Source organism: Archocentrus centrarchus, chromosome 9, assembly GCF_007364275.1.
Source record: "Archocentrus centrarchus isolate MPI-CPG fArcCen1 chromosome 9, fArcCen1, whole genome shotgun sequence".
Classification (NCBI taxonomy): domain Eukaryota; kingdom Metazoa; phylum Chordata; class Actinopteri; order Cichliformes; family Cichlidae; genus Archocentrus; species Archocentrus centrarchus.
The window spans coordinates 7,977,692-8,002,611 of NC_044354.1; the positions used below are offsets into that span (position 1 = coordinate 7,977,692).

Genomic DNA, 24,920 nt, shown 5'->3' on the forward strand with positions numbered 1-24,920 from the left:
AAAAAACCCGGATTGTCTTATTTTGAAAATACAAAAACAGGAACTAAATTTAATCGCAATAGACTGCTGGACCGCCACACTTTTTTTTTTTTTTTTTTTTTTTTGACAGCGGAAATGAGTACTAGCCAATTTTTTTCCGCGTCAAGATCGTGGCTCAAAGTTTTCTTCCCCTCTCTTTTTTATCACCCCGCTTGCGGAGGACCAGTCGCATGCAGTCACAATGAGGGAGAAAGCAAAGGACTTTTTATCGTGCAGCTTCTCCTCCGGTGTCCACTTCGTGTTGCTCTTCGGTGACGTCGTTTAGACTTACTTTAAAACACAACACATTTCCGTTATGCGAAGTCCAACTTGTTGGTTAGTCGTCGTGCTGCGGTGGGTGCCCATCCGAGATAACGGAGAACGTGAGTATGTTGTGGCTGTAACTTTCACCCTCCTCCCCGCACACACTCTTTCTTAACGCTGCTAAACTTTTTTTTTTTTTAATAAACTGTAACCGCATGGAGACTAATCCCAAAATGTGCAGCAGCAATGTGGACAGAGCTTCAGCCAGAGCGACATTTTTATCGTCGAAAAAGAAAGAAAGAAAAAAACGTGGTCGTGCATAGTTTAAAGGGTCTGCAGCAGCTCCCCGGTTGGGTTGCACATGCTGGCGCAGATTTTTCCTTTTTTTTTTTTTTTTTTTTTTGTAGTCCCCAAAGTAGTTTTTAAAAATTAGAAATAAGAGTCCTGTCAAACCGCAGAACAGCATCTTCTGTCTCAGCGAGCAGTCTAAAATGCACATACACAAAAAAAAAAAATGTACAGTTGGTAAGTTTGTAACTAACTCGAGTGAATTTATGTTACTTTTTAATTTTTTTTTTTTTTTTGTCTTTGGCGCAAATTTAATCAGCCCCGGTCGTCATGGTGATGACGCAATACTAATCCCACTGCCTCGTAATTTTAATGATTCGTGTTATCTAAATATAGCACCAGACACTAATAAAGTCAATTAATTTGTGCGCCATTTTTACCATTAATAAGAAGCATGTCAGCAGTGTGCATTTTAGTTTGCGCCTGTTCGTGACTGCTGGATACAGATTAGAAACCAGTGGGAAGCAGCCACTTGGTTTCACAGTCCAGAGCTGTGTGTGTACGTGTGTGAGAGAGCAAATCAAAGTACTCATTTTGGTGTGTGTGTGTGTGTGTGTGTATGTTGGAGGGAATTCAGTTCTATTTCTGGCTCATGGCTGTGTTGTCTTTGTTTGCAGCGATTCCAGCTTTTAGAGCTTTGAAGTGAAGGCACTTTGGGAAGGTGAAGACGTGTTGTCCAACATGCTTTTAGTTGTGATTGTTCATTTCAAGGTGTGTGACTAGGGAGTGCTGTATATGCCAATTGAGCTTTGTGTGCCTACAGGAGCATAATCCTTCAGAGTAAAAGCTGCACTAGTTGTGGTGGTTCCCAAATTCCTCTGACCAAAAATGTGAAGTAAATGGAAAAATATGTTAAGATACTTTATGGGAAATATTGTCCCTGATTTTTATTGGGGTTATAGTGCAGATCAAAAAAAAAAAAAAAAAGTTACTTTTTGTCATTAACATTAAAATTAGCGCCACTTTCACTCCTACAACACAAGAGGCTGCTAAAACATTAATACCAATGTATTAACACTCTAAATTGGGGTATGTTATTGTATATGTGTTATAACTTGGGGAAAATAATTGCTTACAATGTCTAAATGCACCTGGGGAACTACTACTGTGTAAATGACAAATCGCTAAAAGCTGATAAATCCACCAAAAAGTCTATCCCAGCTGTCACAGGGTGAGAGGCAGGCTATACCCTGGACAGGTTGCCAGTCTGTCACAGGACTAACAGAGAAAGACAGCCATTCGTACTCACATTCACACCTATGGGCAATTATAGAATCACAAGTTAACCTAACCTAGTTGCACGTCTTAGGACTGTGGGAGGAAGCTGGAATACCCAGAGAAAACCCCACTAATTGCATGTCTTTGGACATGCAATTAGTGTTGGCATGGGAGAGAACCTATGCAGACACGGAGAACATGCAAACTCCACACAGAAAGGCCAGATGGGGGATTTGAACCCAGGGCCTTCTTTCTGTGAGACAGCAGTGGTAACCATTGTGCCACTCCTTTAATAATAATGACGGAAAAAAAAATCCACCCAAATGCTCTATGAACATTTAAATGAGCTTGTTTGGGTCATTCATGAAACATAGTGGAGGTAATAATAAGCTGTCATTCACCATGAGATTTCCTCATGGTGAATGGGGTGTGTGTGTTGTTATTTTATTTTTTCCTGTGTGTGATCTGTATTATGTAACAGGTGCTGAAGCTCACCTGCAAGGTGTATATTTACCTTGTGAGGTTTGCATTCTTTGATGACTTTGACATTTCAATGCAACAGTCACACCTTGAGTCACTGAAGGACTGAAATATGACTCTAGGGTGGGGAATTAACCCCTTAACTGGCAGCAAAAAAATCACCTGAAACAACTACATAACACCCTCTGGTTATTATTGGCTCTGAACAACCCATTTCATAGCCTATTAACCAGCCGCATCTGGTCCACCGGCTGAATGAAGTGCATTTATATGGCAGGCTAGACCCGCCCATTTTGATTGACACCTCATTTGGCCAATCATGTTAAGAAATGGGTTTCCCAGAGCCAATAATACTCAGAGGGCGTCACGTAGCTTTGTCAGGTGATTTGGTGCAGCCAGTTACATGATTGGCCGAATGACGTGTCAATAAAAATGGGAGGGTCTAGCCTGCCATATAAAAGGGACTACAAACGCCCTGTCACTGGGCCCTGGCCAGTTAAGGGGCTACCACAGCTATGTATGAACGCTTGTTTGCAGATAGTTTTAATTCTGTTGAGTCAACCCGGCAGGGTTTCTGCCAGATAAGTAGTTGGCTGCTACAGCTGAGCGAATCAGGTGCAGCTCTGGCTCCAATTTCTGTGCAGAGATTGTTGAATTTAAAAGACGAAAGAGCGCCAGCAGGGAGTTTATTTCCTGCTTCCAGCATGAAGAGAAAGTAATATTGGCTATACCAGCTGGAAAACGCCAAATCACGTCGTTCACGCACATCCTACCATAAAAAAGTGAACATGAGTGGACTGATGTCATCAGAAGGTGAAACTATATTAAGTTGTAAAATATTACCATTAGTTTTTTGTAGTAGTTTTACTAACTCTTTTGACTGTTGTAGCTATTGTTTGGGAAATACACCTTAAAAATGCATCTTAAAAAAATACTTTAGTCTTTGTCGTCATGGATGTACACTGGTGGAAACCCTACAGGTTTGCAGCACTTCCAGATTCCTGTTTGACTTGTGTAGTCACAAGCGAAACTGTTAATTTTCAGAAAAACTTTTACTTCCCCACAGATTTTCTTGATTTCTGATGCTTGGATACATTGGTTTCTATCTTCACTTCTCTTTTGCTCTTTGTGGTATTTCTAAAGTGGGGGTGTCAAACTCATTTTAGCTCACAGGCCACATGTGGCCCAGCTTGATCTCAAGTAGACTTTTCCAGTAAAACCATATTAAAACAAAAGGAAGAAAAAATCAGAATATACTTGTGAACAACTACAAGTATATTCTGAAAATGTACATTTTAATTCCTGTGTATTAATGCTGACATCAGCGCGGGAATAGCAGTGCATTTAATTTTCAGCTGTCATGCTTTGCAAAGCCATCCAGTGGACCCTAAGCTGCATGCTTAACACCTGTGGACTAAAAAGGCATTGTAGCGTACACAGATAAGCATGCAAACATAATAATAAACTATTGACAGAAGTAATATAATAATTCTGAAATCATAGCAACTCTACCTTAAATTTTTGCCTCTAGAAAATCTTGGACTGTCCTTAGAGAGGGGCATGACTCTTTTCAACGTGATTATAACAAGATTGTCTCCAACATGATATAATTACTTGGTTGGGGATTTTATGCACCACAGCACATTAATATCTTGGAAGCTGTCTGCGACGTAGTTCCTTGAAAGGAGTGCTGCCTCATTGCGGTCATTTTTACTTTGTTTTTTTTTTTAACCATTTGTGCATACAGAAACGAGAGAGAGCAGTGAACTCTGGAGCCTTGGCTATCAGCTGTGGATCAGACAGTGTCACGGTTCGATGTCTTTAATTGAGATGTTATCAGAGTCAGCTTTTCCACTTCCCTCAGGGGTTCTAAGAAATGTACTGATGAGACCACGAGAGGGTCTGACCCACAGTGGCCCTATGGTAAAGAGAGAGGAGAGCCATGGGAGATGATTTGGCAGGGAGATGGGAGTTGACTGAGAAAGACAGAAGAAACAAATTAGGGCAAAAAAAAAAAGGGAAGGAAAGAAAGCTATTTTCTGGTGATAATAGACACTTTCTACAATAACAGGGATATTATTGAGCAGTTGGTGTGTGTTTATGCGATGAGACTTGCACAGCTTTTGGCTGCTGAAGCCTAAAATCTCAGCTTTAAATGTGGATTCTCACCACAGACAGACTCACACACAGCACTCACTAGGGTTAAGTACTTGCCTGTGTGTGAACACGTTTGTGCAAGTGTTAGGGGGGATACGCATGCGTGTCTGTGTTTTTTCCAAAACAGCAATAATTAGAGAGTGTGTGTGTGTGTGTGTTTTTTACTCTAATGCACCCTTGTTCTTGTTGTTGGAAGAATGTTGATTATAGTCTCGATTTAGCTGCAGCAGCATAAGGATCTCAGTTAAAGCATGTGTGCGCTTGTAGGCTCGCCATTTGGACGACATTGATGGATTTGTGTGTGTGGGTGTACACAGTCAAGGTGTATGATGGGGTCAGGAGTTTTGTTTTGTTGTCCGAAGTTGTCCAAAGAAGCACTGCCTAAATACACATATTTTTTTCATGACAGGTTTTTCCTGGTTCCTTGGCTGCTTAGTACAGAGCTGGAATTCAGTGCATTTAAACTGTGTAATTCTTTGTTGGTTCATTTTTTTTTTAAAAATGCTAAGTGCTTTATGGTTGTAGCATTGCAAATGTGAGAATTTCCTGTCCTTGCATGCCAAACAGTGTTTTTGTTTTTATATTTAGCAGAAATCATGTCACGTCTCAGCTGAAGTGAAAGTAGGATCACATTTCTCACACAAAGTTCCCAGTCTGCATCAAGTCACATACATTTGTTCCCAGCACAAGCACAGAATTTGCTATCGCTGCAGAAAAACAGGATTCTTGGGTAATTTTTCTGTGTCAAAAAGAGGCATTTTGTAAGAGTTAACACAGAAACTCTGTTGGCTCTTTATGAGCCCCAATGTGGAAAAGTTTATACTCCTGAATTAGCCTTCCAGGAAGTCAGATGCCTGTAGATGATTCACAGCCGATCTGAGTGACTGAAGGAGTCAATTATCTCTTAGCCAAGGCCTCACAACAATTCAACACAGTTGTGCACAAACACACATGCTGATAGCGTATTGAACATCTTAAATATTAGCATGCGTCGTCACAGTGAATCAGAATGCATTACGAGTAGCGATGACTCATTTAAAAAGTGCTTGTGGATTTCAGACAGACATGTCTGGAGTTTTGAGTCGTGAGTGCTTGAATCGACTGAATTGCTTTGATTTGACTCAGCTGAGTTGTGAGTGAAGGATTGTCGTCGTCAGCTTTTCAGAAACTAAGCCTTTGTTTATGGCTTCCAGTAACAACTTGAGGTCAACCTTTCGGTGGTGGAGCTGAGGAGCTTATTTAAACTGTTTATATATTCAGTGTGTGCATATTTAATGTAGTGTAATGTGCAAGGGATGAAAGTGTGTGCAGGAAAAGTTTCACGCACAGTGCTAATGCTCATATTTAGACTTAAAAAAAAAAAATCAGCTTTTTGTGCCTCAGTGATGGCTGTGAATTCTTGTGAACACTTTTTCTGGAAGAGAGAAGTTTGGCAGAAATTATCAATTTTAAATTCAATGAAGAACTGATAAGATTTTTGTGCTGAAGGTTCAAAAGTCACTCTGATCTTAGAGAATATCTTCTTGTTAGCCAATTTGGTCAAAATGTGAACATCCCATGATAATGTGGTGTTATACCCAAAAGGTCAGAGGTCAAGTTTTGGCAGGTATGGATGCAAACTGCAACCTGGCTGGTTGGTGCTACTTGGTAATCGCACAGTGGAAGTAAAAATACTATTGATTGTGGTGATTCACAGTTCTGACCTGTGGGGGGGTGTGGGAGCTATGTGGTTGCCTTACTGCATCTGGGACTTGGATCCTATGGGTCGTGTCGGCTGCAGGGTGGGGTCTCTGTGGATTGAGCTCGTTCCAGCATTTTTGCAGAGTGACCTGCCTTTTTGGAAGGGTAGGTCAAAGCCTTGGGCTCTTCATGGTTCACAAGCTGTTCCTGTGTGGTTTTTGGTCAGCTAATTCCTCTAGTACTCAGCGCGGCTCGACTCGACACAACTCGGCACGGTCTTGTTTTGTTTCCATTATAACTGAAAACCACCTCAATGCAGGTGGAGTCGATATAGCAATGCAGGCAGTAGTCTCTTGACGTAATTTGTATTCAACTCTAACACAGCACAACAATGTATACACTGCTGTGTTGTGCAATGGTACCCGTGAGCAGCCATTAGCTCGGAGACCTCATGATAAACTTTCTATTTTCTCGTCGCTCGGTCTAGCTCCCTCTGGATTCTCTCATCTGCCACCAAGCACACAATGTCTGCTTGTTGGCAGATGAGAGAATCTGTTGGTTTGCTTCCCTCCATTTTCTTTCTGTTGGGTTTTAAAAATGGCGTGGTTGATTCTGGTGAAGGAGTCACTCTCATGACTTAGCTAGTGACGACAATCAATGGCATGCTGTTCTTCGACGTCACATTTTTGGATCGCTTGGAACCCTGGCTGAGTGGGTACTAAAATAGTACCTGGTATCAGGACCTAATGGAAAAGCCTACAAACCGTGCCAAGTAGGGTCGAGCCACACTGAGTAGGTACTAGTGGAAATGTGGCATGAGGCCCCAGTCATACAGGCCTAGAGAATGGTTGGTGACCACCTGGCAGCCACTGGTTGCTTGACAAAAGAGTATTTGCTGACCATATGCAAGTGGTTCCTGCTTTGGTCACTTAACAGATTGCCACCATGGACTGTAGTTTGCATGGAAGACGGCAACTTGTCTGCAGGCACTTGCCAGCCACTCCCTAAGCTGTAGTGAAGAGTGCGCTTAAAACCGGAAACACCATCAAAGTAACAGGTGCCTTTTGAAACATGTTGGTTTCAGCAGTAAGGCACAAGTTTTACTTTGAAGAGGGATGTTCTTTGTTTCCAGTTTGCGTCACACCGTTTCAAGTTTCACTATCGCTCGGTGGTTAGTTTGCAGACACATCTGTGTTTTCAACGCAAACTACGAGCAACCACAGCAATCTACTTGCAATCAAAGTAATCATAAAGAGGTTTTTGGTGCAGCACCCTCTTTGTGACCGATTTCACCCAGCGACAGCCAGCAGCCTCCAGCAACTACTCGCCAGCTGGTTGGGCAATAGACATTTTTCCTTAGTGATCGGAGGCTGCCAGTTCTCTAGTGATCTGTCTGGACTCCAGGTAGCCATTTCTTTTGTGAGTGACCCTGGTCACTGGGCTTTATAATTATTTCAATTTATTTATTGATTAATTGATGACAGTTTAAGTTCTCCGTTGGCGCTAAGTGTCAAAAGTAATGTCCACATGAGTGTCAGCAGAACATTACTATACTGTAAAAGTAAAGGCTCTAGGTTTTGTATTGCTTTAACATACAGTAATGGCCTAATGGAAGCTGCCACCTTGTTCTCTGCAAAACCTGCAGTTGCTATTTTCTCACCCTACACAAAGATTTAATCAGTGTAGAAAAACTGATAATGAAAACACAAGATAATCTTCAGATGCAGCCTTTGGGTTGAGCACCAGTTTGATAGTATCAATAATTATATATTTCATAAATGGGTTGTGATAAAATGCTGAAATGTTGCAGCTGACATGATCATAGCTGAAAACGTGTCAGCTTGAACTGAACATGCCTTTTTGTGTTAAGATTTTAGGATTTAGTTCTGTTTGAACACTAAGGAATCATTTCAACGACAGTTTAACTTATAAAGATTTCAACGTATATAATCAGTTTTTAATGAAGTGCTGTTTTTCACAATATCCATGTAGCCAGTATTGCTCAAGCCTCAACCCCCCCCCCCCCCCCCCCCCCCAAGAGCTTTAAAAATTAAATAAACATTTATGTTTCCATTAATTCCATTAGTCTGCATCGTAAAGCTACAGAAATCAAGAGGCGATAAAGGCAGTGAACTGGTTAGGACTTGTCCTTTGTCTTGTGTACACTGTTTCTTGCTATACACTGTGTATAGGCAAAATGGTACTACTTAGAAGAGTATTCCCTAGCTCAGTCCTCTGCATTCCCACAACAATAACACAATGCTGCTATTCTTAAGACACACAGAAATAAAGCCCAGCTACTTTCTGGCTATTTCCTGTGGTGTGGGAACTAAGAGAGGGAGGCAGGTTGGGAAAATAGAAAAGCTAAATACTGGATCTGTGATAAGGAATTCAAAGTGTGTGCAGGGGTAGTCCATTTTCAGTACACACTGAGAAAACAAACTGGGGTTTTCCCTTAAATTAAATGGTTAATATGATGATATTATGTATCCAGTACTTTGAATAACCAAGTGAAATCCCGACTAATAAGCATCCATCCAGCTGTCTGACATCCTACCAATGACTAATACAAAACATCTTTGCACAGTCTGCAGTCTGTCATTATCCTGACCCTGGCATGTCAAGGAAATACTAAAATATAGGGCTCCTGTAATGACAGGCAAAAAAAAAAAAGAAAGAAAGAAAGAAAGAAAAAAAGTTATGACTTGGCTTTGACTGTGTGGTTGTGACATGTGAGGAGGGAAGAAGGTCAGCAGCAAATGACAGGCATCACAGACACTACAGGCATCACAGCTGACAAAATACAACACACAACGAGGTCTGCATTACAGGCAAACATTTCATTTCAGTCAGCCAAGCTCAGCCAAGGTCTTATTTCCAATCTTAGTCAAATGTCACAAAATCAGTAGTGCAAAGAAAAAAAGGAGAGAGAATTTCATCCCTTTGATCAACCTGCCACCATCTCTAAAGAATGGATTCCTCTGTTATGGTGCAGTTTCCCAAAGCTGCTCTCTGTAGGAACTGCAGTAAATGCCAAACATGGTGGACTGGGCTGTAACAATTCAGTTTTTGTTTGTTTTTTTCTTAAAGAATAGAAATAACAAAAGACTGAAAAAATTACCACAGGCCCATTAGCGCTTTCACCAAACTCCCACGATTTAACCAGGCATTAACAGCTCCACGCGAGCAGGCGTTTGACTGATTTTGGTCTCGGTTTCAGAATTGTTGCACCCCTGCTTTCACTCCACAGCTTTGTGTTGGGTTATGTGGGTATATAAGTATTTTTTTTTTTCTTTTTTACATGTGTTAGACAAACGATTTCCTGTTGATTCTCCTGGAGCAACAGTGTTAGTATTTTAGCTTTTGGGAGACTGATCATTTTATTGCAGACCCCCCTCACCATACCTTCTTTGGCATTACTTGTGACTTATAGTAAATACATTTAAACCACTTGAAAAGCCACAGTTAGTTATCTTTTCAACAGTGTAGTGGTATTTGAAAATTTCATATCATGCCTGTGATACTGGTATACATTGCATTATGAATGTATAAGTACTCAAAGATAGGTCATAATTTTGTGCTCTTTAATTTGCCTTAAATTTCCAGCATTTTTGAGCCCTTATAACTTCTTAAGTACACGACATATCCAAAGTTAAATTTTCAGGCCCACAATATGCGTTTAAGCTCTGGGTTTATCACAATCTAAAGCCAAAATCTAGTTTGTGAGCATAAATTTAATCATTTGTCTCATTGGATATAAACACAAAACTGCACCAATTTGATGTCCATGATGCACAGTAAGAGAAAAAGAACTGGCATACTGGACATGTGATCTGATAGTTCTGATAATTCAATAAAGAAGACTTCAAAAAGTGAATTTTGGGTAAACTTTAAAGGGTCATATCACCATGTGGGACAAATGGCTAGTTTAAACAAGTTACAACATGTGATACCCAGGTAATCTTGTAGTCTCGCCTCCTCCTATGTTAAAATTATTTTTCTAATATAGGCATATTTTTTAACACTTTCAAACTTATGGCATGGTAAGTCCACATTGGCAGGCTTTTGTATTGTGATTTCAGTCTCAGTTTCGGTATTGTTACACCCCTGCTCTCGCTCCATAGCATCTTTTTGAGTAATGTGGCTAGATCAGATTTATTTTTTTTCTTTTTGCATGTGTTAGAAGATTTCCTGCTGGTTGTCACAGAGCCATAAGCCAGCTGTGTTAGTGTTTAGAAGAAGGATTACAGAAATAAAACTTCTCCACGTCTTTGTTACATCGAGATTAAACATTTTATAACATGGCCACTGGTCTGTGGCTGTGCCTAGTTGAGATGTAGTTGCACCCCCACCCCTCATGTTATATCTTTGAATCAGCTGATGCTTTCCTCAAGCTATGGGAAGTTAAGCCCAAAGTTATCTCATGTTTCAGCGCTACTTCCTCCTTTACAATATGTTCTTCAATTATGTAAGCTGTGTGTGTGTCTCGCTTTCTGCTCTGTGTATTATCAAAGCTCTTTCACATCTCACTTCACACAAACAGGAACACTAAGCCTCAGCCAATCCTAACCCTACGACTGTATGTCTTTTTCATGTCAAACTGTTTTATTACAAGAAAAATTTTTTTAGGCACCTGATCAATCGGGCTCAACACTCCTCACTGCATGCAGCTGTTGTCAGGCTGTGCCACTTTGGCGTGATGCAGAGCAGCTTGTTGCACTCAAGTATAAAACATGAAGTGAAAGGGATAGAAAAAAGGTCACATGGTGTCGGTTTGTGTTAACTGGTATGTTGCCTATCAGCAGAGCAGAGTTGTGCATGTTATAACTATATTGAATGGTGACTGTATTGGAGCAAATTCCTGGGACTTTTTTCCTCTTGAAAACAGACTTGGATAGTAGTGGTATGTGGATTTTTATTCCTGTATGCTCATCTTCTATTTTCTTCTGTTGCTGATGAAACTTTGTTGCCAGATTTATCAGCTTTATGTACACTTATGTGCACATCCCTATGAAACAGTCTCTTCATAGACATGGTGATATATTTTTTTAGTTTACAGACTAAGCTAGAGAAGTTGTGATGTCATAAATTTGCTAGTCCTTTCGATAGACTGTATATAAAAGATGGCAGTAGCCACTAGGGATGTGAGCGAGTAGACGACTAATCGTCGCTATTATCGCTAGTCTGTATCAGACGTAGTTGATTAGCCTAATTGTTAAGATTTGAATTGATTCTTGGTGCCGTAAATGTTTGTCCTAAATGTTTGTCCTAAAACATCTGACGATGTCAGAGCTGCAGCCCTGACATCGTTATAGAAAAATGCCATAACTCTGTTAATTTTGGCCCAATATTTTTATCAGGTCTACTAATATTGTTGGTTATTTTTGAAGTTTTAAAACCTAACCTGAAGTGCACCTTCCAAAAAACACTGTCATTTCCTTGCATGCATTTCCAACTACTTCCCTCAAGTTTGTACAAAGAAGCAAAAAACTAGAGGGACAAATGTGTTTGCACTTTAGAAAAAAAACTGACCACAGCAAAGAGTAGGAAGCATTTTATGTTTCTGTTGGCCGGCACCACATGTAAAACACTGGGACACAGCCGAAAGGTAATTGACACACGCAATGCAACTGCACTAGCATAAAAGCTGACAACAACATCGGCCACTTACGTAGGTTACGTCGTAGCTCTGCAAAGACTGAAGTCATGGGTAGGCTGGGGAGAAGCCCTGCGACCTAGCCTCAGATAAGCGGAAGACTATAGATGGATGGCTGTTTGTATTATTTTATTATCATTTTAGATTTTAACTTTTATTGAGATGCGTGTCATGAATTGTAGAACGAGCATCGTTCATAATGTGCGGCACAATGCGCCACACTTTTAAGTCGCAAGTTATTTGTTTTTCAGATTATTTCTCATATTTTAATGATGCATAAACACCTTTACAGTAAAATGTTTTCATATAGTTAACATCAATTTATTAAATTTTTTTTTTCTTTTTTCTGGATTAAAACGTGCAGTGTTCATAATGCACAATGTGCAGTGCCACACAGTTAAGCAACATTTGAAGTGCCATTGACATTGTCCATTAAACAGTCATAAAATTTATCTTAATATTTGAGTTTTCTTAGTTTTAGACTGGTCGGTTAGTCAAATTTTTTTTTCCTTGTTTAGTCTACTAAGAAATTAGTTGCCAAGAACATCCCTAGTAGCCACCAAGCCATCACCCACTTGTTTCTGGACTCTTTATTTTAAACTATCTAGTTTAGGGTCAGTTTATTGCTGACAGAAGCAAACTTGGTTAGTTTTATCCATAATCTCTTAGCACTATATAAAAGTTATATATAAACATTTCTAATAAAATTTTCACTCAGTGGAGCCCACATGGTTTGGACGGTCTGCACCACACAGCAGTCCGTATTATTTGTGAAATAATTCCATTAAAATGCTCCAGAAGGCACCAGCAGTGCAGGTACAGTCGAGACCTGAATTAGTGGTTAGAACTGCCTTTGTTGGTATACTTGTCAGTGAAAGTAACCAAATTGTAAATGGGAAAGTTTTTTTATCCACTCTACAGTTGTTAGCCAGAAATTAGCTATAGAGATCAAAATAATTTCTGTATCAGGCTGTTAATGCAATTATTGCTGCTGTTCAAAATGGGAGTCTAATGGTGCATTTATGCTCGCCGTTCTCACCCTGACTCCCCCCATCCATCGTAGCAGTGTCATAATATAATAAAAAGAAATGTGATCACAATATTAAGATATTTGACGATTCAAAAATGCAACAGTGACAACTTGCTTTAGCAGAGTGATAACAATAACAATTAGTGATTTCACATCTTTTACAGTTTCGTGTTGTGACTCAGTTCATGTCATCTCAGAAACTGATAAAAGCTGGCCCATTTCCTCCCATTAATATCACATTGATAAGAGCTAAAATTACCCGCTGTTCTTTGGCGGGAACATTTGGTGGCTAATTTAGCTTCCTGTGTACTCTCTCGTAGGGGAAATTGACTAAATAGTCATGTCATGGTCTTTCAGGGTAGAATTATGATCTGAATCACACTTCTTTTCTCCACAAATTTAGTTTACCTGATTTGATCACATGATTTGTTGTGCGTGTGGATAAAAATCCTGCAACTCTAAGCTAAAAGTCCAGCACACAAATTTAGTAAGCTGCACCTCTGAGATGCATCTTGCATCTTGTGGTGAGCACCATCCTAACGCTCACAAATGATCAGGCTGTTGCTTAGTTGATGTGGAGACGGAAAAGCTTGGACAGCACTTACTAATAAATTTGTTTAATGACATGGTTTGTGGCATTTCTCTGAAAAGCAGATCATATGCCAAATTAGGATCACCCACTTGGTCATCATCCACCCCTTAGTCTGAAGTTATAAATAGCCTGTATTTGAACACAACTCAGCTGTTGTTGTTAAACGTATTTACTTTACGTACTTACTTATTCTTGATTTATTGCTAAGTGTTGATGTCATTCAAATATATTAAAACATAATGTGTACAAACAGTCTAAATTTAATGTTTTTGACCTCGCTTGTGTTTGTCCTACAGTGGCCGTTGTAGCTGGGATTATACACTTGAGGGAGGGGAAAGAAAAGAGAATTCAGTTGATGGCAGTCTTCAATCTACTGATGTCTAGCAGTGAGATTTTACACACTGTACCTTTAAATTTAACCTGGTTGATGCTAATATTTGTTAAGTTATTCATTGTGGGGTGATTGTATGCATTGAAGGGATAAATCGAACATTTATAAAGTAATTTCGAGATTGTCCTAATATATCATGATGTGTATCGTGTATTGCGATGTAGCCTTTAAAATCTGTGAGAAGAAAAGTTCCAGGAAAAGTGCTTGTTTTGTTTTGTTTTTTCACTTGCAGTCACCACAAAAGTATATTTATTATGCTCGCAGTTAAATATTTTAAGTAGCAGCTTTTGCACTTGATATTCTAGTCCTCTCTCCACCCCCAATGTAAGGCTGCATATTGGTATGTGCGCGTGTGCGTGCACATGCACGGTGTCTTTGCATGTGTGCACTGCTTGCTGCTTGCCAGGGCAGGGCTTCCTGTTGCTGTGATTGCTGCCCAGGCGGAGCAGAGCCGAGCAGTGATCCTCTCTTTTCCTCTCTTGCTCTGCCACCTGGACCATCACCCACAAACCTGGCGCCGTCTCCTCTCCTCTCGGCTTTCTCCTGCTTGTTATTCTCACTTCCTGCCTGGCCTCTCATTATCCCCCCATCTGTCTTTCTCTCTGTCCTTGTGACTCGTGTTCCTCCTCCTCTTCCTTTTCTTGAGTTCCTCACTGCTTTACTGCCGTCTCCCTCTTCTTTCTCTGCCCTTTCACAATCACTTACTCTCCCCCTGCTTTGTAAATGTATCTGTATTTCTGTGATTCATTCAGTGATTCAGGGAGGGAAAATTCAGAGGTAATAAAATCTATTTTTCATCCCCAGACCCTGTGATGCACGTGTTGCTGGTTTTTTTTTTGTTTTTTTGTTTTCCCTGTGTGTGTGTGATTTATTTATATTTTCCACTCCAGTTTTAACGGGAAACGCCGGAGTGTTTGATGTTTCTGTGAGCCTTGATGCCATGCAGATTAATTGAGTCATAAGCAATAGATTGGATCCGGCTGTTCTCAGTAATAAGGCTTGGGCTATATAAAGGTCAGATGGATGTGGCTTGCTGTAAATTGCATTTTACTTAATGAGTGTGACAGGACAGCGTCCTATTTTTTGTAATAATGTACAACTAATCAGCACATGGAGGTGTGCATGTACACACATTCCCAGACTAGTTGCTCACACGTCTGTATGTTTGTGTGTTTTAGACCAAGAAAAAAAAAATAGCTTAGCTCATCACCGAACAATGAGATATGCATTCATGTTTAAGCATGTCTCTAAATATATAGAGGTTGTGCCAGTGATGCTATGTCTGCAAAGGACTTTTTGAGGTTAGATGTACAGATGGCTGGCATTATGTCAGTTTTTGCTGTGTGAAAATTTGCAATGTTGGAGCTGATGTGTAGCAGTCAAGCAGTAATTAATCTTTATTTCCAATGGTGATTAATCTTAGATCGTCTCTTGGCCTCTCAAATATTTTTTAGTCTTTAAGGCTCCTGGGGTTGCATCTCCCTCTCATTTGTGTAAGAAAGAGTTTAATTCCACTTCTGCTGTCAGGAACAACAAAGTTAAATGCTCATATTCACCTTTTAATACTTAGTAGTTGAAAATTTCTTCACATCTTGCTCTTTAGAGAGAGCTTATCTGATTTCCACTGTGGGAGTGAATTTGGGGTTCTTTCACAACTATGGGTTAAATGATCGCTGATCCCCTGACAATCACAGGTCGCTAGAGAAAAATGTGTATTCCTCAACTGGTTGGCAAGTGGTTGCTGGCAGTCCCTGAGATCTGTCGCAAAGAGGTACGTGGTGCTGCACTGAAAACCTCCTTGTGGTCACCCGTGGTTTGCATGGAAGATGCCGACTTGTCTGTAAACAGACCAGGAACAGAGACCGTTTATGTTCAAAGTAAAAGTTGCACCTTTTTAAAACCTGTTGGTTGAAATGGTAAGGCACAAGTTTTGAAGGTGAACATTATTCATTTCCAGTCTACTTCTCGCTTGAGATGGCAACTTCCACGTAAGCTGTGGGCAACTGCAGAAAGCTGCTAGCAACATGGAAGTTTTTGACGTACCATCGTCTTTGTGACTGGTTGTGCCTCGCAACAGCCAGCTGTGACTGGAGATTGCTGACACCTTAGGCTTGTGCGACTGAGGCCTTAACTTTCATAAGGGGAAAAGTGCAACTAAAATAGCTTTCCAGGACCAGTTTGATGTAGTTTGTTTTAGCAGTTAGAGAAGCCGATTGCATTTTGAAAAATGGTATGTTTTGAAATATCCCACTGTAACCTCCACAAATCTGCAAAGTCTCCTCTATTTATTCTGAGGCTTGCATGCTTTTTCCAGTTGTTTACAGTGGCGACAGCGGCGAAACAAGGTGCTAGTCATCTTTTCCATGCTGTGTACTTCTTCGCTGTTACTCTTTACCCAGCTGTCCAGTCACAGTGGAAAGAGGGTCAGGACAACACACTGACCAACCGTCACAACAAGTGCTAAACATCAGTGAAGGTCAAGTTAATGCTGCTGCTCTCTGAGTATTTATACTTGCACCCGATTAGCAACCAAAGTGTCAGAGCTGCAAAAATGGCTGTGCCTCTTAGGTACTCTGAAGCACTCCTAGCAGAGTATTTTCAGAAGAAGTGCTGGGTGCTTTCAGCTAGGGGGAAAAAAAAAAAACACTTTGGTGTACGGTGCCCTGTGCTCAAAATCTGCTGAAAACAAATTGATATTGTATCAACAAAATCATCGGGGCAGCTGCCAGCAAGGCATATAGTCAACTTGTCTTTGTTAGCCTTTTAGTATGAACACATCAGAAATGGCATATTTCAGTATGTAAGGTCTAATAATAGATTTATAATTGCAAAGTGGTGCTTTCTTAATGGTTAATTTGTTCAGCTAACCCACTTAAAACTCAAAGATATTAAGTTAAATAAAATTGAAGATTAAAAAATAAGATTTTTCAATTTGCCGATCAACCAACATCAGTTGTTTCACATTTTAGCTAAAAATTACTTTGATTATGCTTAATTTTTTTGTTTTGTTTTGTTTTGTTTTGGTGGCAGTGGTAATCAAAAATTGTCCCCTATACAAACCCACAGAAGCCTCAAGATCAGTTTGGTTAAGTAACTTTCAAATTTACAAGTTAAAAGAAACAAATTAGTTTTTAAAAGCCTTTTAAAAACTTATTTTACCAGGTAGTTTTGTAGTTATCAGACTTGTAACATTTTCCCACCCAGGCTGCATTTCTTTTAGGCATCCAGCCTCTAGTGGCCATTAGAAGTACTGCAGTACATTCAAGCCATTTATGCAACCATCACAGCCCCCTACCTCCTGCCTTGAATACATGGTCTGAAAACTCAGGTCACTGCAGCACTTTCATGGGTCAAACAAGCTGTTCCCAACTGGGGACAACAGGGGAACTCAGTGGTGTGTGGGAGCTGATACCAGGCCTGTAAGATATAAATAGGACCTCCCCGCAGTCTGCATCGACCAGCAGCATATGATTATTATCTATGAGTTGTAATGTTGTATAAGCCTCAGTCTTGGGAGATTTTATTTTCCTGGTTTTCACAAAAATGAATGCCTTCTCTTTTCTTTTGAAATCTCAGCCATGTGGTGTTAAAGTTTGCGCATACAAAAACTTTTAACGACAGATTATTTTGACTCGGCTCCCTGCAGGCCACATCCAGGAGGCTGTTTACTGTAAAGCATACTGCTAGCACTTCCATTTAGTGGGAATAAAATACCACAATTTGACACATGAGTTTCCCCAGTAAGTCCTGAGTCATGAGGTTACTCATGCTAACGAGATCAATTCATGTGTGTGTTTCACACATCCTGTTTCCTTCCTTCTTGATTGAAATCAGGCTCTTTTATGTCCACTCATGGAGCATTAAAATCATGAGGATAGGGGAGAGCTGTGCAACTCATTTAAAATAACTGCCTAAATGATTGTGGAGGTGTTTTAAGATGGCTGCCGAGTTGCCGGGATTGCTTCTAGAAGGACTTTGCCTCATATGAGAGGCTCCGAAAAGAGAGATTATTGTATATTTCTCTAAATGGCAGCAAGTCACTAGCTGCTGCGTTTTGTCACTTGTTTGACATTTGCGTCTGTCCATTAAAGACTTATGAGTGTGGTATGTGCCACTACCTGTTTGCTCTTTTAAACAGCAGTGGTTGACTTGCTGCATCAGTAGTTTCACAGTAGCATTTGTTTGGTTAGACCAATTTTTTTTTTCTTTTTTTTTTTTCTTGCCAAAAAAGCTGCTGCTGATCTCGAGACAGTGCAGCAGTTCCTCAGGTTGTTTTGTGCTGTCAATGGTGGAGAAAAGAGCCGTGCCAAATTTCTGTAAAGCACACAAGAGAGACAAAGAAAGCGATCAGTGTGTGTGTGTGTGTGTGTGTGTGTGTGTGTGTGTGTGTGTGTGTGTGTGTGTGTGTGTGTGTGTGTGCTTCACAGAGAAGAATGTGGGCACTGTAGAGTAAAAGGAGGAGGTTGAGGGAGTGATGAATAAGATGAGGAAGAAAAAAGGCAGGAGTGTGCGGGAATATTTTCCATTTGCAACTTTCTGTTTCTGTTGTCTCCTGCTGAATGCTGTCTAGGAAAGCGATAATACAATAATAAAACAGTCAGCTGAGGTTAGAGGTCCCAGATAAGAACAGAGAAAGGAGAGACAAAAGCTGTGTTAGCCTTTTTGTTTCCCCTCACAGCTTGAATGTGGCTCTCCGTCAAGGTAAAAGTAAAGGAAGCTTGAATCCAAACACATCTGGAGATCCTCAGAGGACAGAGGGGATGAAACGAAAGGGAAAACCCTGGGAACGGAGACAGCGAGAGCCCCCAGTGGGATACGGCGAGAGGAAGTGTGTGTCTGTGTTTTTGTGTGTGTGTGTGTGTATGTATGTTCTTTAGTCAGTGCTGAGTCATCGCTGGGCTGGCCAGGCAGATAGAACCAAGCTTCTGGGGAGGCCAGCTGCAGGGGCAAGAGGGGGCATGCACTGAGCATGCTCTGAAAAGTACAGGAAGGGAATTAGTTGTTGTGACAGGACACATCCAGGAACTTTAGTGACGCAATATTTCACGATGCCAAATTTTCACTGCCTCATTGACGTACGTGACCCCTTGATATGTTTGGTGGTGCTAGTGAAAAAAACTGGGGGCTTATTTTAAGATGTAACCTAATAAATTTTACAAGGTTGTCGCTCAAGACACAGAGCAAGGAGATAACAAGACATGTTGCTCCATGATTTGGCCCGACCACAACGACACCCCCCCCCCCCCCCCCCCCCCCCCTTTTTTTTTTTTTTTTTTTTTTGTGGTTGTCTGTGATCGTTTGGACCACAGTCTGTGACAACCTCCCCTCGTCACACACACACACACACACACATCAGCCTACACGCACCCATATGCACAAGCACTCTTACACTTCCTGTATGCCGAATAGACTCTTCTCTGCTGCACTGGAGGAAGATGGTATGTACTGTAGTAGAAGTTAGAGAAGGTTAAACCCTTAATAATGATACTGCAGCTTAAGTCTTATAGTCAGTCTGTTCAACTGTTGGTCAAGACTTCATTATGGGAAGACATGTAAGGGCAGAAAAAGAAGCAACTCTAGTTGATAAATAATGCATGTTGACTTCCTTCCTAAATGCACCTTTAGGTTTTGTTTCTAGCTTGTGTTATGGTGAAATATTCTACCTGTGCTCACTGCTTTACTTGAGTCAGGCAGCATCAACCTGTGCAACAAATCCTTTCATCCTAAATTTCATATTCAGAGGAACTTATAATTGAACTCAGTGAAACATAAGTACATTTAATGGTCATAGTTTAAGTGCATCATAAAGAATAGCTCCTCTGACACACCACTGAAGTGTTTTTAACCATCTCAGGTATGTTTATGTTGGGATTTCATGTTTATGTGAAACACATAAGAAAAAATCTGGCTGTGCATGTGTCTGGTTTTATATCTTAGTTAATGTTAATGTCTGTAGTGTTTGGATACAAAGTGGCAGTTTGTTTAAATCATTATTTTGTGTTCTCTCAAAGATTACTACTAAATTAATTTCTGTGTGTGTGTGTGTGTGTGAACTTCTTCCAGTGGTGGGTTTAAGTGTCGTATAACCAAGCACCAGCTTCCAGGTTAGAAAATTAAGCCAGTATGCAAGTGCCAAGAACTGCAGATGGCCACTAATGACTACTTGAAGGTGGTGCCAAAAGTGGGTCAATTGTCATAGACTCTCACATTAAAATGCCCACATTTAGTGCAGAAAATAAAACATGTTGATACAAAAATCAGTTCTGGTCTCTACAGCTGATTTTTTTCCCCTTCATGAGGTTTTTTTTCCCCCCATGTTTAAATTGTATTAAGACTTAAAGTCATGCATTATTGGGGCATCTTCTGTCCATTCGATGGAGTCAGCTGATGTTCTTTTTAACCCTGTTCCTCACTAGCTGAAAATCCCATTTAATATCACAGTTAATTATAGCTGAACCTTGCGAACTAAGCTTGCGCCAGCACCAGGTGACAACTCCTCAGTGCTGCCTTCTTGTCCCAGTATGGCCACATCTTGGGACTTTTTTTTTTTTTTTTAATATCCTACCTGTGCATTTCAGGACTTTGTCCCATCTCTATATCTAATCATATTGGACTTCTTTCATTTCTGCTTCTTTTTTCTATCAAAAGTGAGATATACTTTGATTGGCACCATTGGTTGTTTCTTTAAACGTCATTTGGCTCATGCCATATCTGAACAGATACTGGGACGAGGACAATTTTGGGGTCTCTCAACACTGGGATAAAACCCAGTCATATCTGGGCTGTTCATTTCCACGTCGACACACTTTTCGGTATCATCTTTATGCTGTTTGCATACCCAGAAGTTCCACTTCAGGATAAGCTCAGTTCTACTGTAGTTACTTGAAAGTGTGTTTTTCCTACTTCCCCTGTAATTATGTGTTTAGTATACTCAGGGTCAACAGGGAATAAACACATGGATGTTTGAATAGAGGGACATGAGCGGGGCACTTTAAATATTTCGTAATGTGTCCTTCCTTTTTTCTGATTATTTGTGTGGTTAACAGGTTAAACCACACACTTCTTTAAAATGACTGCAGTAGCAGTTTTTTAATTGTAGTGGGCAGGTCAAAGCATGTGTGCACTGTACAGGAACAGAACTGCTGCGTGTTAACTTCTTCCTTCATTAAGTGATGCAGTTGATAATGCCTGTACCCTGTGTTGCCCCCACCTACACCTGCAGATATTGCGGTGGAGGCTGGCCGTCAGGAGTGGTAACCCTTGCAAGACAGGTTAAAAGGTTAAAGGTCAAAAACACTTGTTAGTCTGGGCCTTACTCCCTACTGGACAATCCTATCCCCACCCCAACGCCACCTATTTATTTATTTATTTTTTAATGTTAATTATAGTTAAAGGAAATCCCCTGAAAAAAACATTCATTTTTTTTTAAAGTTCACTAAATCCATGAGATTTGTTAAGTTAATGAATAATTGTTTTGGTTTAATGTGTCATGTCTTAAAACATAACTGGCATGGTGGACGGGGGACAAAAGCAGAACTAACATTAAAATGGGTCATCTGTAAACACAAACACAAATGGCCATGTACGCAGTGTGGCTGATTGAGAAATCTTCTAACTGTACTTCCTCAGTCAGGGCCTCATTCACCATCTGTCTTATTGACTAATTACTGTTTCCATTCATAAAATACTTGAGTGTCTGCCATCTGTATCAGTGTAGGTTAGAACCCAGTTTCTCCTTTCACTTGGTTCACCTCTGCTGTAGGAGACAAGTTCCTTAAATTTCCTTAGAGTGGGTGCACTTCCAGTGTTTTCCTCCACTGATTAGCAATCCGTTGTCTTTTAAGTGAACTGTGGCCCTCTGTTGAGATACTCTAGGATACTCTGGCAATCAGCCAGAGTATCCTAGCCCATGTAATCCAATTTGTGTGGTTAAAGATTAAGCACAGATGAAATCAGACTTTTGAATGTTCTTAGTGTTTGAACTGTTTTAAACTTTGAAGCAGTTGAAAACGTGCTGTAACTGTTTAGTCCTGCATGTCTTGCACAACTCTAAACATTATCTTGATCTAATTGCATTCCCGTATCTCCTTATTTGTTCCTCTGCCTTTTTTCTTTCTTTTCTTCCACTTTTCATCCATCCATTTCTCTTTCCCTCCTCCTTTTTCTGTTCCGCAGTGATTCTCATCCACTCTGGTTACTGCAATGAATGGTAACACTATCCATCCAGCCAACACCACAACAGCAGCAGGCCCAGGTGTGGCAGTTCCCCCAAGAGGCTGGAGGGAGTTCTGCGAGCTGCATGCCTTCACCACAGCCCGGGAGCTGGCCAGGCACTACCGGAGCTTTGCCAGAGAACGACCACAGCATGACGTGCTTCCGCCAGAGACTTTTTCAAAGCAATTTACCGACCTCTTCCAGCAACACTTCTGCTGCGAGGTCGACAAAGATGGCACGCCACTTGGCCAGAACGCAAGCTCTGCCGCCTCTGGTAGTGCTTCCTCATCATCTCCAGTGGTCCTTCCTTCTCAGCCTGTGATCAGTCGAGTGCGGACTTTGTCTCCGACGGAGGACTATCGGGTGGCTGGCAGACCAAATGGAGGAGCTGGTCCACTGACTGCATCACCAAAAGTGGAGCCGGTGGTGTTGAGCCGGGAGCAGGAGCAGCCACTGAGATGCGCTGCAGGAAACTCCTTTTCAGGATCTCGCAGTACTGGTAGTGGGTCGCTTCTGATTCATAGCCATAGTAACGAGGAGATCTCTGGCACAGATCGACGCCAGGTATCTGAACGGTACTCTTCTGACTCCTTGACCTCAAACTCAGAAAATTCTGAAGTGACACATTTCTCTTTCAGCCAAATCCGGAAGTCTGTAAAACAGCTTTTAAAGAAATCACCCCAACCCAATCCCTGCTCATCCCAGGACCTTTCTCCTAGGAACCCCAACCCCACCATCAACAATAGTAATCCCCCAGATAATGGTGACAGAGTGGGTGCAGTTTCCTCCATTAGTGAAGAAATGTCATCCTCTTCTTCCCACTCTTCCTCTGAAGCCACACCCTTAGCTGCTTCACACAAGGTAGTCAGTCAACTCCTGGATCGTTTCCGTAGGTTTCGCAGCAAAAGCATGAAGCAGAAGAGGTCTGAGGCAAGCGGCTGCTGTAAAGAGGGCCAGCTGAGGTACTTTCTAGTGGATGAAACTGTTTCGGACTCACAGCCTTGCTGGCAGCGGTGCCGCCTGCTGGTCAGGAGGATCAGAGACACTCGAGGAAGAGGAGCAGGGGAGAGGTACCAGTTGGAGCTCTATGATCCTCCAAAGGTAGAAACACAAGCTTTTGCACAGGTTATATTCATTATATTCATGGTGCACATAATTTACTAAACTCTAACAATCCAGCTGTGGTTTTTCATGATAATCTGTGGGCATTTCTTTACAACACTGTTTATAGCAGTAAAGATATTCATTTTTATTTTGAATTAGCTCTTCACACAAAATGTAATAGGAGATTGGTGTCTAATAGCTTCAGGGTTTTGCGTACAGTTATTTTATCCTTATCAGTGGGCTGGTGTTTCATGTAGGTTTAGCTGATCTCACAATCATATTTGTGATCTGGCATATTGCCTGCAGAGAAATCAAACAGAATGGTGCCATATGTGAGTATTTTACTTTGAAAGCTCCAGTGCTGCTAACCAGCTAGTTCCGGCTTGTCTCACATGTTCACAACTAGTTATGTGATCACATCAGTTAAACTAAATATGTGGGAGAATTATCATTCATATCATCGATTTTAAGATCCTAATATGATTTTTTTTTTTTTTTTTTTTTTAGACCAGATTACTCACACCTGCTTGCATGCTTAAAGTGGAAGAATTGTACTGATGGCGCTATTCTCCATTTTCTTCAAGTTTATTTAGTTAGGAACAGCGGACTAGCATGAACAGCTTTGTCTGCCTACATTATAGTTTGCAAAGGGAAAAGACATTTGTGTTACTTAGTAAAAATTGTGCATTTTCTTTTGTATTTTTTTTTCAGCCTTTGTTGGATATAAAAGGCATCAAAGTGTGTGGGGTGTGTCTAAGACAACAGGCTGCAGAAATATTGTTTGGCTTGTCAAGCAACTAAATATATAAACTTATGCCATAATGTTGGAAATTAAAGGAGAGGAGTAAAACTTCATTTATTTTCTTTCTCGGCACGCCAGGAAATTCAGTGTAACCCCTCCTGGCACCACATATACTCCTATGGATGGATGGTTCAAACAAATGTACTTCAGCTATGCCAATCTGCAGCTTTTGTTAACTGTGGATACAAACAGAGCAGTCATGCACTTATAGCTGGTTTATAAACATGTCATGGATCCTTAGTATTTTATGATGATTTATTATGCATATGAGTAAGTAAGAAAGAAAACAAATTATTTTCTGGAAAGTTGAACAAGTCCATTTAAAATCTATCTACAATCTTCTTGATGTTTAGTTTGACTTCATCAAGCAGATGCTCAAGAAAACCACTCAATTGTTTTCTGTTTCTGTTGTTCTCAGTACAGAGTTTCACTAGATTTTGTCTCCTGTTTTTGCAGGTGTGTGTGTGTGTGTGTGTGTGTGTGTGTGTGTGTGTGTGTGTGTGTGTGTGTGTGTGTGTGTGTGTGTGTGTGTGTGTGTGTTTATCAGATTGGTTAACCTAAAAGCTTTGCATTTATCATCAACACATTCTCTCTAGGTGCCACTGAAATATAATCAATCACTAGACGCAAAGGTGAATTAAAAACTGCTGGTTAAGCAAGATGTTTTCTGAGGAAAAGCTAAATTTAATCACAGCTTTGGTCTTGTTTTGTCATGTGGCAAACTGTTCACAAAAAGGAGCTTCTTAAAGGCAGTAAAAATACCATTTATGAAAACAAAAACAAACACATGCAGAGAAAAGAGATGATTTGAAGAAGGAGGGGGGGAAACCCCTGCGACTAAACAGCTGGAAACAGGAAATAACTTTGTGCCTTTGTGTGTGCGTGTGTGTGTGTGTGTGTGTGTGTGTGTGTGTGTGTGTGTGTGTGTGTGTGTGTGTGTGTGTGTGTGTGTGTGTGTGTGTGCAT

General features: G+C 40.7%; 1 protein-coding gene across 2 annotated transcripts in view; it reads left to right on the plus strand.

The window, feature by feature from the left end:
• Positions 1-142: 142 nt before the first annotated feature.
• The window catches only part of sh2b3 (SH2B adaptor protein 3), a 62,739-nt gene continuing 37,961 nt past the window's right edge, over positions 143-24,920 (plus strand). The window contains exons 1-2 of one of the 2 annotated variants that reach the window (XM_030738100.1): positions 143-405; positions 22,010-23,149. In XM_030738100.1, coding sequence (XP_030593960.1) covers positions 22,037-23,149 — 1,113 coding nt within the window. In that variant the 5' untranslated portion in view covers positions 143-405; positions 22,010-22,036. The remainder of the gene's footprint in view (positions 406-22,009; positions 23,150-24,920) is intronic. The other variant, XM_030738099.1, reaches the window with a different exon arrangement.